The 15519-nt window shown below is 37.1% G+C and overlaps 1 protein-coding gene across 1 annotated transcript in view; it reads right to left on the bottom strand.

Moving 5' to 3' along the window:
* The window catches only part of LOC100370404 (DNA polymerase subunit gamma-1-like), a 34600-nt gene that overhangs the window by 8868 nt on the left and 10213 nt on the right, over positions 1-15519 (bottom strand). The window contains exons 7-12 of the mRNA XM_085507227.1: positions 13507-13689; positions 12144-12701; positions 4919-5179; positions 4390-4546; positions 2321-2437; positions 1608-1765 (exon numbers count right to left, since the gene is read on the bottom strand). Of these exons, the coding sequence (XP_085363353.1) occupies positions 1608-1765; positions 2321-2437; positions 4390-4546; positions 4919-5179; positions 12144-12701; positions 13507-13689 (1434 nt within the window). The remainder of the gene's footprint in view (positions 1-1607; positions 1766-2320; positions 2438-4389; positions 4547-4918; positions 5180-12143; positions 12702-13506; positions 13690-15519) is intronic.

A 15519-nucleotide genomic window follows, 5' to 3' on the forward strand; every position in this document is an offset into this window, starting at 1 on the left:
TTTATTCTGAGCATGCGCAGACGTTCTGTCAATGTTGCCGCGAGAGGTAATTTTTGATAAAAATCGTGAAAAAGACCCACTTGGGATTTTCAGATCTGGAAAAAAAATTACGTGCATACTCGGAATACACTTGTTCATCAACCTGCCAAGTTTCACTGATACCTGCTGTAGAATTTCTGAGAAAATGTTGGAGACGGAAACCGGACAAAACCTGAATTATAACTCCCCTTTTCAGGCTGCGCCTGAACGGGGACTAAAAATGAGTATTTAACAACTTGAAATTAAATGAATGTTAATATGTGCATGATTTATGGAATAGTGGGAATGAACAGACACAAGTACAAATGGACACATGCACAGACGGACACATGCACAGGCGGACACGTGTATAAACAGGCACATGTACAGACGGGCACATGCACAGACGGGCACATGCACAGACGGGCACATGCACAGACGGGCACATGCACAGACGGGCACATGCACAGACGGACACACGCACAGACGGACACACGCACAGATGGACACATGCACAGATGGACACATGTACAGACGGGCACATGTACAGACGGGCACATGTACAGACGGGCACATGTACAGACGGGCACATGCACAGATGAACACACGCACAGATGGACACATGCACAGACGGACACATGCACAGACAGACACATGCACAGACAGACACATGCACAGACAAACACATGCACAGTCCGACACATGTACAGATGGGCACATGCATAGATGGACACATGCACAGACGGACACATGCACAGACGGACACATGCACAGACGGACACATGCACAGACAAACACATGCACAGTCCGACACATGTACAGATGGGCACATGCATAGATGGACACATGCACAGACGGACACATGCACAGACGAACACAGGCACAGGCAGAAACGTGTACACACAAACATGTGTACACACAAACACATGCACAGACGAACACGTGTACAGAAGAACACGTGCACAGACGAACACGTGTACAGAAAAACACGTGCACAGACGACCACATGCAGACGGACACATGTACAGACGGACACATGTACAGACGAACACATGCACAAATGGACACATGCATGTATGCAATTTAGGACTTTTTCCAAAAAGGAACTACTCTAAAATTTTAAAATAATTAGTTTTATGATCAAGGTATTAAAACTACTTAACTTTTTAAAAAAGCCTCTTAAAAAAAAGTTGTGCAGTGAAATTAAGGTCAACTGATCATACTACAACTTTGATAATAATGAATTTTATTTCCACAATATATTGTGCAATTGCAAATATTTGGAAACTGTATTCTGATTGGTTTAAATGTTCTAATACATTCGTTCACAATACAAAGAAATAAATTTGTTTGTATGAAACCATGACTGAATAATAAACAATGCTGCAACGTAAAAGTAAGTTTTTTTTGTGTGTACGTCTGGCAGTAGATCATTATTTACCATGAATCTTCAGGTCAACGTTTTTGTTTTCATTTTTTAATTTAAAGCTGTATTTTACATTTGCCTCAAAAGTTTCTTGGCAATAACCAAACATCGCCAAGCAGTTGTGTGATGCTGTAGAACATTAAAGATGTACATTATAAATTACCTTATTCGATCTTGTGCATTTCTCCAAAATGATATCATTTTGCTAATTTCTAGTATTCTATTGGCTTGAACACCACCAAATGAGCTCAATGTACCATCCTCCATCTTAGATAGAAAGTCTTTGGCTAGCGGGTTTCCAACTTTCTTGTGAGATCCATCCTGATGCATGCAGATTTTTTTAAAATTGACAAATAAATGAAATTAAGCATATTATTTACATTTTATGTTTATATATATATTATTATATATATATATTATGCTTTATTGACTTTTCAAGCCTAAATTGATAAATTTTTTCCATGGTGTCATTTTATATAAATAAAAATTCTATTCTATTCTATTCTATTCTATTGGTATTTGGTTAAATATCATAAATATTGGTAAATTAATATAAATGCAAGTTTGTAATTATTAAAGAACAAAGTCTGATTATGTATGTTAAACATAGATACAAATTGCCTTTCAAATATTCTCTACTTTCATCACTATTTGGGATAGTTGAGGTAACAAGATGAGGGTATAAGTCTTGTGACTGTTACTCTCAGGGAAGATCTCATAGGGTGTTCATGTCTAAGATCTCTTAGACTGCATGCATTGCATATGAGATGCGTAATTAATTAACCTTAGCAATTTTTTTATGTGCATAATATTGCTGGTTTACCTTATGTGACAACAGCAATTAGGTAACATTGATACTGCCATATGTGGTCTTACCTTATGTGGCATCTTAAAGAACCAGCAACCAGGTATATCAACATCATTATGTGGTCCATTACCAACATGCCATGATGGAGAATCACGGCAATAATCGTTTCTGAGAAATTTCAGCTTCTATAACAAGACAGAATCAAACAAGGCATTGTCAATGACACGTCCCCGTTCCATTCATATTTGAGTGACATGTACATTCAAAGCAGATCATGACCGAAATGCACCTGCATATGTACAACACACTGTACTAAATCTGAACAAAATCCATCCATGCATGACTGAGATCCGGTTCCGGAATTGTGAAAATATGTGATTTTGATGCATTTTTGGCCTTAAAATGGCCATCATTCAGCTATTGTTAAGCGGATCATGAAACAAATGCACATATCTATTTGTGACATGATGTACCATGTGTGTGTGAAGTTTGAACTTGATCAATCCAGACATGTCTTGGATACGGATCCAGAACTGAATTCTTTAAAACAAAATGGCCACCAGTCGGCCATTTCAAACTTGATCCGGAAAAAAAAATGACGTGCATCAAGGTCCTATTATGTTTAATGTATGTACCAAATTTGAACAAAATCCGTCCATGCATAACTGAGATCCTGGTTCGGAATGGTGAAAATGTGCGATTTCAATGCATTTTCGGTCTTAAAGCGGCCGCCATTTGGCTATCGTTAATGAGATCATGAAACAAATGCACATACATATTTGTGACATGATGTACCTTGTGTGTTTGAACTTGATCGATCCAGACATGTCTCGGATACGGATCCAGAACTGAATTCTTAAAACAAAATGGCCGCCAGTCGACCATTTCGAATTTGATCCGGAAAAAAAAAATGACGTGCATCAAAAATAAAATGACGTGCATCAAGGTCCTATTATGTTTAATGTATGTACCAAATTTGAACGAAATCAGTCCATGCATAACTGAGATCCAGGAGCGGAATGGTGAAAATGTGCAATTTCAATGCATTTTCAGCCTTAAAGCGGCCGCCATTTGGCTATCGTTAATGAGATCATGAAACAAATGCACATACATATTTGTGACACGATGTACCTTGTGTGTGTGTGAAGTTTGAACTCGATCAATCCAAGCATGTCTCAGATACGGATCCAGAACTGAATTCTTTAAAACAAAATGGCCGCCAGTCGGACATTTCAAACCCGATCCCCCAAAAAAATGACGTGCATCAAGGTCCTATTATGTTTAATGTATGTACTAAATTTGAACAAAATCCATCCATGCATAACTGAGATCCGGGTCCGGAATGGTGAAAATGTGCAATTTTGATGCATTTTCGGCCTTAAAATGGCCGCTATTCGGCTATCGTTAATCGGATCATGAGAAAAATGCATGTGCGTATGTCCCATATAATGTGTGATGTATGAGTGAAGTTTGAACTTAATCAGTCCATGCATGTTCGAGATACAGGTGATCATGGACGCACGGACGCACACAGGGCAAAACACAAGTCCCCGTTTTCGGACTACGTCCGAACGGGGACTAATTATCATTATTAAATTGACGACAGACATTAACAATCACTCATACGATAAGTTCCACTTGACAAAGTCGACAGCGGAGCTAAAAACAGAGAGACACATTTTCATGGACTTAGTAACACTGATTGTATTCCATAAATTTCAGCTGTAAATACTGCACTGTTTTCTGTACATTGCCCAGCAATTAGTCTGTCATGTGACATTTGTGTAAACAAATAACAAGCTAGTACAGGTATGTTCAAATGAGTTAATTTCTCTATATCCAGGCTTTCAAACAATATTAGGTAAATCAAGGTTTTGCATAAGTCAACAGAGAGAAATTTTTTGAAAATGTCATAACACGTTTCCCACTACTTTAATTGTTGTTTCTAACCACATTTTTGCTGCAGCACACTCATTTAGATTGTTAACTTCCACGAATACTGCTCATTTCAACATATAATCCATATAAAAAATAGCTTTTACCAATTTTTGGACAATTTCAAAAAAAGAATTGTTTTCAGGTCACTTGACACCATGCTTAAGGCAGTAAAATGTTAGAACACTGGATTTCACAGTACCTTAGTCATTTTTAACATTTCTTCACTGTCCCAATTACTACCATTTCCATTTCCAAGTTCTTCAATTTTTGAAAGTATTTCATCTTCTGTCATAAGATCATCTTCTTTTTCACTATCAGAGAATTTAGGAATATCTTTCATCAATTTTCTGAGAGACCTTGAAAATAAGAAGACATGGTATAGCTGGACAATTATCTTGTTTTAAAAAAAAATATTTATTTAGACCATACAACAAATTGTTGGTATTTTAAATACTTTTTCAAAAAGAATATATAGTCAACTCATTTAGATTAACTCATTCAAACAAATTTGTGTGCTAGTTTTGAATCAAATTAACATAATTTCTCATCAGCGACATGTCTCAATCAAAAGTTTTGAAACAAATATGTAATGGACAGATATTGTGCAACAATATTTTGTGAAAGATGGCATCTAAGAGGGTTAAAGGTCAAATATAAAATTGTTTATAAAAGTGAAATTAATCATATGTGGTTTTCTTGACAAAATATAATTAAGACGGAGTACTAACCGAATTGGAAATTCAACCATTTTTTTGTCAACACTTTCTGCATCTCCTTGTGAAGTGGCATCTTGTTTGTCTCTGCTCATATTATGTTGTCTGCCTGGAACCAGATATCCCCATCCATGCTTGTCATCACGATAAAGTGGAAAACCATCCCATGTTAATCTCAATAGCTTTGGGGTGACCTGCACTTGTGATGTTATCAAACTAGGACCAGGCTTCCAATCTGAATCTACTTTGAATCTTGGACATAAATCTCTGTACCAGCTTGGAAGCAAAATAAAGTTATCATAAAGATACACTTAAAAAAAAAACAATAATTAATTCAATATATTCCATTTTTACCAAATGTAAATGCATACATGCCCAAATCACAACAATATGTCATTGGCAATTGCATTTAGAAATTATCTTGGCAGCTGTGTTCAGAAATATCATTGGCAGTTGTGTTCAGAAATATCTTTGGCAGCTGTGTTCAGAAATATCATTGGCAGCTGTGTTCAGAAATATCTTTGGCAGCTGTGTTCAGAAATATCTTTGGCAGCTGTGTTCAGAAATATCTTTGGCAGCTGTGTTCAGAAATATCTTTGGCAGCTGTGTTCAGAAATATCATTGGCAGTTGTGTTCAGAAATATCTTTGGCAGCTGTGTTCAGAAATATCATTGGAAGTTGTGTTCAGAAATATCATTGACAGCTGTGTTCAGAAATATCATTGGAAGTTGTGTTCAGAAATATCTTTGGCAGCTGTGTTCAGAAATATCATTGGAAGTTGTGTTCAGAAATATCATTGGCAGTTGTGTTCAGAAATATCTTTGGCAGCTGTGTTCAGAAATATCATTGGAAGTTGTGTTCAGAAATATCATTGACAGCTGTGTTCAGAAATATCATTGGAAGTTGTGTTCAGAAATATCTTTGGCAGCTGTGTTCAGAAATATCATTGGCAGCTGTGTTCAGAAATATCATTGGCAGCTGTGTTCAGAAATATCATTGGCAGTTGTGTTCAGAAATATCATTGGAAGTTGTGTTCAGAAATATCATTGGCAGCTGTGTTCAGAAATATCATTGGCAGCTGTGTCAGAAATATCATTGGCAGTTGTGTTCAGAAACGTCATTGGAAGTTGTGTTCAGAAATATTATTGGCAGCTGTGTTCAGAAATATCTTTGGCAGCTGTGTTCAGAAATATCTTTGGCAGCTGTGTTCAGAAATATCTTTGGCAGTTGTGTTCAGAAATATCATTGGCAGCTGTGTTCAGAAATATCATTGGCAGTTGTGTGCAGAAATGTCTTTGGCAGTTGTGTTCAGAAATGTCTTTGGCAGTTGTGTTCAGAAATGTCTTTGGCAGTTGTGTTCAGAAATATCTTTGGCAGCTGTGTTCAGAAATATCATTGGCAGTTGTGTTCAGAAATATCATTGGCAGTTGTGTTCAGAAATATTATTGGCAGTTGTGTTCAGAAATATCATTGGAAGTTGTGTTCAGAAATATCATTGGCAGCTGTGTTCAGAAATATCATTGGCAGCTGTGTTCAGAAATATCTTTGGCAGCTGTGTTCAGAAATATCTTTGGCAGTTGTGTTCAGAAATATCATTGGCAGCTGTGTTCAGAAATATCATTGGCAGTTGTGTGCAGAAATGTCTTTGGCAGTTGTGTTCAGAAATGTCTTTGGCAGTTGTGTTCAGAAATATCTTTGGCAGCTGTGTTCAGAAATATCATTGGCAGCTGTGTTCAGAAATATCATTGGCAGTTGTGTTCAGAAATATCATTGGCAGCTGTGTTCAGAAATATCTTTGGCAGCTGTGTTCAGAAATATCTTTGGCAGCTGTGTTCAGAAATATCTTTGGCAGCTGTGTTCAGAAATATCATTGGCAGTTGTGTTCAGAAATATCATTGGCAGCTGTGTTCAGAAATATCTTTGGCAGCTGTGTTCAGAAATATCTTTGGCAGTTGTGTTCAGAAATATCATTGGAAGTTGTGTTCAGAAATATTATTGGCAGCTGTGTTCAGAAATATCTTTGGCAGCTGTGTTCAGAAATATCTTTGGCAGCTGTGTTCAGAAATATCTTTGGCAGTTGTGTTCAGAAATATCATTGGCAGCTGTGTTCAGAAATATCATTGGCAGTTGTGTGCAGAAATGTCTTTGGCAGTTGTGTTCAGAAATGTCTTTGGCAGTTGTGTTCAGAAATATCTTTGGCAGCTGTGTTCAGAAATATCATTGGCAGCTGTGTTCAGAAATATCATTGGCAGCTGTGTTCAGAAATATCATTGGCAGTTGTGTTCAGAAATATCATTGGCAGTTGTGTTCAGAAATATCATTGGCAGTTGTGTTCAGAAATATCATTGGCAGTTGTGTTCAGAAATATCATTGGCAGCTGTGTTCAGAAATATCTTTGGCAGCTGTGTTCAGAAATATCTTTGGCAGCTGTGTTCAGAAATATCTTTGGCAGCTGTGTTCAGAAATATCATTGGCAGTTGTGTTCAGAAATATCATTGGCAGCTGTGTTCAGAAATATCTTTGGCAGCTGTGTTCAGAAATATCTTTGGCAGTTGTGTTCAGAAATATCATTGGAAGTTGTGTTCAGAAATATTATTGGCAGCTGTGTTCAGAAATATCTTTGGCAGCTGTGTTCAGAAATATCTTTGGCAGCTGTGTTCAGAAATATCTTTGGCAGCTGTGTTCAGAAATATCTTTGGCAGTTGTGTTCAGAAATATCATTGGCAGCTGTGTTCAGAAATATCATTGGCAGTTGTGTGCAGAAATGTCTTTGGCAGTTGTGTTCAGAAATGTCTTTGGCAGTTGTGTTCAGAAATATCTTTGGCAGCTGTGTTCAGAAATATCATTGGCAGCTGTGTTCAGAAATATCATTGGCAGCTGTGTTCAGAAATATCATTGGCAGTTGTGTTCAGAAATATCATTGGCAGTTGTGTTCAGAAATATCATTGGCAGTTGTGTTCAGAAATATCATTGGCAGTTGTGTTCAGAAATATCATTGGCAGCTGTGTTCAGAAATATCTTTGGCAGCTGTGTTCAGAAATATCATTGGCAGTTGTGTTCAGAAATATCATTGGCAGCTGTGTTCAGAAATATCTTTGGCAGCATTGTTCAGAAATATCTTTGGCAGCATTGTTCAGAAATATCTTTGGCAGCTGTGTTCAGAAATATCATTGGCAGCTGTGTTCAGAAATATCATTGGCAGTTGTGTTCAGAAATATCATTGGCACTTGTGTCCAGAAATATCTTTGGCAGCTGTGTTCAGAAATGTCTTTGGCAGCTGTGTTCAGAAATATCATTGGCAGTTGTGTTCAGAAATGTCCTTGGCAGCTGTGTCCAGAAATATTATTGGCTGTTTTTCTGAAAAACTTTATTGGCAGTTGTGCCCAAAAATATTATTGGCGGTTGTTTCCAGAAACATTATTGGCAGATGTGTCCACAAATATCATTGGTAGATGTGTCCAGAAATGTCATTGGCAGATGTGTCCAGAAATATCATTGGCAGTTGTGTCCAGAAATATCATTGGCAGTTGTGTCCAGAAGTATCATTGGCAGTTGTGTCCAGAAATATCATTGGCAGTTGTGTCCAGAAATATCATTGGCAGCTGTGTCCAGAAATATCATTGGCAAATGTGTCCAGACATGTAATTGGCAGATGGATCCCGAAATAACATTGGCAGTTGTGTCCAGAAATGTCATTGACAGATGTGTCCAGAAATATCATTGGCAGATGGGTCCAGAAATACAATTGGCAGTTGTGTCCAGAAATGTCATTGACAGATGTGTCCAGAAAAAATCATTGGCAGATGTGTCCAGAAATGTCATTGGCAGATGTGTCCAGAAATGTCATTGGCAGATGTGTCCAGAAATGTCATTGACAGATGTGTCCAGAAGTAACATTGACAGCTGTGCCCAGAAATGTCATTGGCAGATGTGTTCAGAAATGTCATTGGCAGATGTGTCCAGAAATGTCATTGGCAGATGTGTCCAGAAGTAACATTGACAGCTGTGCCCAGAAATATCATTGGAAGTTTTTCTAAAAATAATAATAGCAGTTGTGTCAAGAAATATCATTGGCAGATGTGTCCAGAAATGTCACTGGCAGCTGTGTTCAGAAATATCATTGGCAGTTGTGTCCAGAAATATCATTGACAGATGTATCCAGAAATGTCATTGGTAGATGTGTCCAGAAATGTCACTGGCAGCTGTGTTCAGAAATATCTTTGGCAGCTGTGTTCAGAAATATCATTGGCAGTTGTGTTCAGAAATATCATTGGCAGCTGTGTTCAGAAATATCTTTGGCAGCTGTGTTCAGAAATATCTTTGGCAGTTGTGTTCAGAAATATCATTGGAAGTTGTGTTCAGAAATATTATTGGCAGCTGTGTTCAGAAATATCTTTGGCAGCTGTGTTCAGAAATATCTTTGGCAGCTGTGTTCAGAAATATCTTTGGCAGTTGTGTTCAGAAATATCATTGGCAGCTGTGTTCAGAAATATCATTGGCAGTTGTGTGCAGAAATGTCTTTGGCAGTTGTGTTCAGAAATGTCTTTGGCAGTTGTGTTCAGAAATATCTTTGGCAGCTGTGTTCAGAAATATCATTGGCAGCTGTGTTCAGAAAAATCATTGGCAGCTGTGTTCAGAAATATCATTGGCAGTTGTGTTCAGAAATATCATTGGCAGTTGTGTTCAGAAATATCATTGGCAGTTGTGTTCAGAAATATCATTGGCAGCTGTGTTCAGAAATATCTTTGGCAGCTGTGTTCAGAAATATCTTTGGCAGCTGTGTTCAGAAATATCATTGGCAGTTGTGTTCAGAAATATCATTGGCAGCTGTGTTCAGAAATATCTTTGGCAGCATTGTTCAGAAATATCTTTGGCAGCTGTGTTCAGAAATATCATTGGCAGCTGTGTTCAGAAATATCATTGGCAGTTGTGTTCAGAAATATCATTGGCAGTTGTGTCCAGAAATATCTTTGACAGCTGTGTTCAGAAATGTCTTTGACAGCTGTGTTCAGAAATATCATTGGCAGCTGTGTTCAGAAATATCATTGGCAGTTGTGTTCAGAAATGTCCTTGGCAGCTGTGTCCAGAAATATTATTGGCTGTTTTTCTGAAAAACTTTATTGGCAGTTGTGCCCAAAAATATTATTGGCGGTTGTTTCCAGAAACATTATTGGCAGATGTGTCCACAAATATCATTGGCAGATGTGTCCAGAAATGTCATTGGCAGATGTGTCCAGAAATATCATTGGCAGTTGTGTCCAGAAATATCATTGGCAGTTGTGTCCAGAAGTATCATTGGCAGTTGTGTCCAGAAATATCATTGGCAGTTGTGTCCAGAAATATCATTGGCAGCTGTGTCCAGAAATATCATTGGCAAATGTGTCCAGACATGTAATTGGCAGATGGATCCCGAAATAACATTGGCAGTTGTGTCCAGAAATGTCATTGACAGATGTGTCCAGAAATATCATTGGCAGATGGGTCCAGAAATACAATTGGCAGTTGTGTCCAGAAATGTCATTGACAGATGTGTCCAGAAAAAATCATTGGCAGATGTGTCCAGAAATGTCATTGGCAGATGTGTCCAGAAATGTCATTGGCAGATGTGTCCAGAAGTAACATTGACAGCTGTGCCCAGAAATATCATTGGAAGTTTTTCTAAAAATAATAATAGCAGTTGTGTCAAGAAATATCATTGGCAGATGTGTCCGGAAATGTCATTGGCAGATGTGTCCAGAAATGTCATTGGCAGATGTGTCCAGAAATATCATTGACAGATGTATCCAGAAATGTCATTGGTAGATGTGTCCAGAAATGTCACTGGCAGATGTGTTCAGAAATGTCATTGGCAGATGTGTCTAGAAATGTCATTGGCAGATGTGTCCAGAAATATCATTGGCAGATGTGTCCAGAAATGTCATTGGCAGTTGTGTCCAGAAATGTCATTGGCAGATGTCTCCAGAAATGTCATTGGAAGTTTTTTCTAAAAATTATATTAGCAGTTGTGCCCAGAAATATCATTGGCAGTTGTGTTCAGAAATGTCATTTGCAGACGTGTCCAGAAATATCACTGGCAATTGTGTCCAGAAATATCATTGGCAGTTGTGTTCAGAAATGTCATTTGCAGATGTGTCCAGAAATATCATTGGCAATTGTGTACAGAAATATCATTGGCAGATGTGTCCAGAAATATCATTGGCAGTTGTGTCCAGAAATATCATTGATATGCAGTTGTGTTCAGAAGTGAACATATCTTGTATGAGCAAAGTATATCAAAAGAATTAAGGAAAGATGGTTTGAACTGCTTGCTATGGTTATTGGGGATGCGCCCACCTAACACATAAATGTATTGTTTATGACACACTCAATATTGTAAACTGAACTTTATTTGGCATCAAGGGGGGGCACGCTGCTGGGACAATCTGCCTGTACAAAGTTGGAAATGACTGACTGCCTAACAAACTGTAACTAAGCTATCTAAGATAACGTGTCCCACAGCGGACCCCCCAGATAGATCAGTTAGTGACAGTACTAATGACCTTTAGCACCTGGTAACAAAACATACAGAAAACTTTTTAAAACAAACTGCGATAAAGATAAATAAATGTTAACTATTAGTAATCAGTAATGATTATGAGGTGAAGCTGTGGTAGCTGAGATAAGACTACCTGGTAGAACAGCGAAGGCTATTGACTACCTGAGGTAAGTAAGTTATCAGTAGTGCTGTGGAGGCTGCACATACTAGCAGAGACAGCGTAAGCCGAAACCACGTAAGGGTTAGTAAGGCAGCGGAAGCTGCCTGGCAAGGTAGAAATGGCGGAAGCCATAGCTACAAGTATGGTAGGTTAATATACATGAGGATGAAAATAAATACATACTATAAATAAACTAAGAGAAAACACTTGGGTGAAAAATTATGAAATATCTTGTTTATCTTGTGAAACAAAACTATGTTCTGAAGTAACTCACCATGTGTGAGGGTACTCATGCCAAGTTTGAATGAAGCAAGTCACAGCCATGGTCAATAATTCTGCTGAGGTTTGATGGAATATTGGCTGATAATGATGTAAATATATGTTTATATAAATACCGGTATATACTCGTTTTGAAAACTGGTCACTGAATTTTCATTATTGACTCTGAGTTACTGAGTTTTATTGACTGTCACATGACCACATTTTGTTTATTCAACAAGACAATCTTGCACATGAAGTATAATAATTAATAGTCAATTACTTACTTTGGATAACCAACCATATGTTGTTTACGTTTATATAATAAGTTCTTGGATGCTAAAATATCATTGATGCGGTTTTCAGCTTCAAGTCTTTTTTCATCTTCTCGCTTCCTCTTTCTAGCTATAGCAACCAGTTCAGAAGTTTTAAAAGTTGGCTTAGAAACTGATGCATCTTGGGAATAAGATCGTTTCTGTGTATTGAATGGCAAACTTTCAATCGTTTGATCACATTCATTTCCTGTACTAAGAAAAGAATTTTCAGCATATTCCTCATAAGCACTATTTTCATCAAATTCAAACTCATCAGAACTCCTGACACTTTCAGCTGACTGGCCATAGGGAGCCTCCTTGAAATTCAAAGCATGGTTGCAATCATCTTCATTGTCTTTCATATCAACAGCGCTCACCATGCTTTGACTTTTCTGAGACAAACCATCATTTGTAACTTCTCCAACATCAGTCTGTGTATTATTGCCATTTTTACTTTTCCCTTTAATTTTTTTCATTTTCAGTTCCGTACTTGACCAATCCAGTTCCCATAACCATGGGTCTTTCTTATACCTGTAATGAAAATTACTGTGTGTTATAAACCTACAACATCCTATCTTAATAAGAAGAATGAAGATTTGAAACCAAAAAATAGTGAAAGAAAAAACTAAACTGAGTACAGATGCCACATTTAAAACAAAATGCAATTTTGAGAAACACTAACTATACTGAATCCAAGACAAAAAATTTCAGTAGCTAAGTTGAGAACAAGCAACCATAACCTAGCTTATTGAAAAAGAAGGCATACAAATTCAAAAACAACTTGAGAAGATAGAATTTGTAGTCAATGCTCACTTTTTCATTGAATGACCCAAATATCTATATCACTTTGAAAATTGTAGTGTTTCCTATAGAAATATAAACCAATCCTTAAAAAAATTATTAATTTATTGCAAAACACAAATAAAAATATTATCAAATCTGTAGGAGAATTTATACACAATGCCTTCTAGTTAGAAATGAAACACAGTATGTAATTTTATCCACAACAGATTTCATTTTTTGTTCAATTCCTTGTTGCTATATACTGATAGAAACATGTTTATTTCTAAAGATCGAATAATAAAATTAATATTATTAGTAGTAGTAATAAATTTCCATTATGGTCATCATTTTTGCATAAAAAATACACAATGGATACTACTTAAAATATTGGGGTTTATTTTAACAGAATCAACAAGATAATAACATACGGAGAATGAAAAACATCCCTAAATCTAAGAATAGAAAACTATTACAAGCTGGACAAGATTACAGTGCAAGGACTGTGCATGTCACATAATGATTTCATTCTACAAACCCTTGAATGTTTTCTTACCGATCATTGTGCAATAATTCACACGAGTCATTAGCAAGGTGCATCAATGATAACTTCATCTCTTTCTGCAGATCTTCGTAAGTACCCTGAGTTTCATTGAGATAGCGTTGCCAGTTATTATTGACTGGTAGATATACTTGACTCATTTCTAACATGGCTGCAAATGTCACAGGATTAGGAAACCTAAAAAGAAATTAGACATTGTTACTTTCAGAGTTACTGTCATGTCCAGCAAATCCAACTCCTACACCTACTGCACATATCTCTAGTGGAAGCACACTTAAACCAAAATTTATTCAGTTATCAAATTAGAGCAACAAAATACTCATGCTATATTCAATATTAATAGACAAGGGCAAGACATCCCTCGCTTGGTCCAAGAGTGTTACTCGCCTCTCCAGTTCCTGTAAGAGAGCCCTGTGTTGCAACAAAGGTGCGCTGTAATGGGCGGATGCGTAACGCGGCCTGGGGGAACTACCCTGCGAACCGCAGATATCATTTCGATGATTCGCATCAATTCTCGGAGGGACACAGAGGGACTGCTGATTGGGCGTTCAGCTAGGATGTTTAGGCAACGGGCCTGTGGCGACTGTACCAAGCCCACCTCCGTGTCAAACTCGCTGCCCAGAAACACCAACTGTTGTGTTGGCTGAGGGTGGGACTTGCTCAATTTCCTAGGAAGCACAACTTAGCTTTACTGTTTGACTAACCACCACTTGTTAGGTTGTGTAGCAACCAGCCATCCAGGTACACGTTGATGTGTACCGATGTGATGCGTACTGGTGCAGCAGTAGCATCACCTGTTTCCACACTCTTGTGAATACAAATGGAGCCATGCAAAACCCCAGGGGGAACACCCTGTACTTGTCTACTTGGCCCAGCTGGGCGAATCGAGGGAGTCGCTGACTCACTGGGTGTATCGGTATGTGCGGGTAAGTATCGCTCAAATCTAGCGAGGCTAACCAGTAGAAACAGAACACGGCTAAATAGCATTGAAGATATAGAAAGAACTATAAAGATAAACAAAAGTCAATTCACTAATAGAAAATTTAAAACAAATTTAAAATATTGTGAGAAATATTTAAATTCTTTATCCAACTTCAAGGGCACCCAATTAAAATTCAAGGCAAGATCCTGCACTCTTGGTTTGGCATATGAGGAAAGGAAATGGGCAAACTTGGATAATAATGATTGTATGTTTCCATGTTGCAAAAAGGAACCTGAAGCACTTGAGCATTTCATTTCATTTTATTTTGTGAATGTTTCTCGGCACAGAGAAAAACCCTAATGGAAGGGATTGAAATGCTTCTATGCAACAAAAACGATAATAAATTTACATAAAGACAAGGAAGTGCTATGTTTATTCCTGGGTGACAGCACAAGGCAGTACAATTCAGTCCTGTGTGACGAAATTGATTCTTTTACAAACAAATTCTTAATTGATGCCATGGAGAGTAGAAAGAAGTATACAGATAATAATTAATATTTCTCCAATGTACTTCTTATATATTAGTTTTCTTATTTTTTCTACTTTAAGATGTTTTTGTTGTTGTAATATTTTGTTATTTTAGTTCATGTAACTCAGTTTCTATTTTGTCTATTGAAAGTTTTTTCATTAGCCTTTGAGTGAAATGTAATTTTTTTTTTTATTTGGTGCAGCTCCTAATTTACATAGTGAGCCCCTGTTACAAAAAGGATGCAATAAATAAATAAATAAATAAATAAATAAATAAATAAATAAATAAATAAATAAATAAATAAATAAATAAATAAATAAATAAATAAATAAATAAATAAATAAATAAATAAATAAATAAATCAATCAATCAATCAATCAATCAATCAATCAATCAATCAATCAATCAATCAATCAATTAATCAACCAACCAATCAACCAACCAATCAACCAACCAACCAACCAACCAACCAACCAACCAACCAACCAACCAACCAACCAATCAATCAATCAATCAATACGGTGCTCGGCGTTTCCAGGAAGCACATACTGATTAG

Source organism: Saccoglossus kowalevskii, chromosome 13, assembly GCF_978046115.1.
Source record: "Saccoglossus kowalevskii chromosome 13, keSacKowa6.1, whole genome shotgun sequence".
NCBI classification, from domain to species: Eukaryota; Metazoa; Hemichordata; class Enteropneusta; family Harrimaniidae; genus Saccoglossus; species Saccoglossus kowalevskii.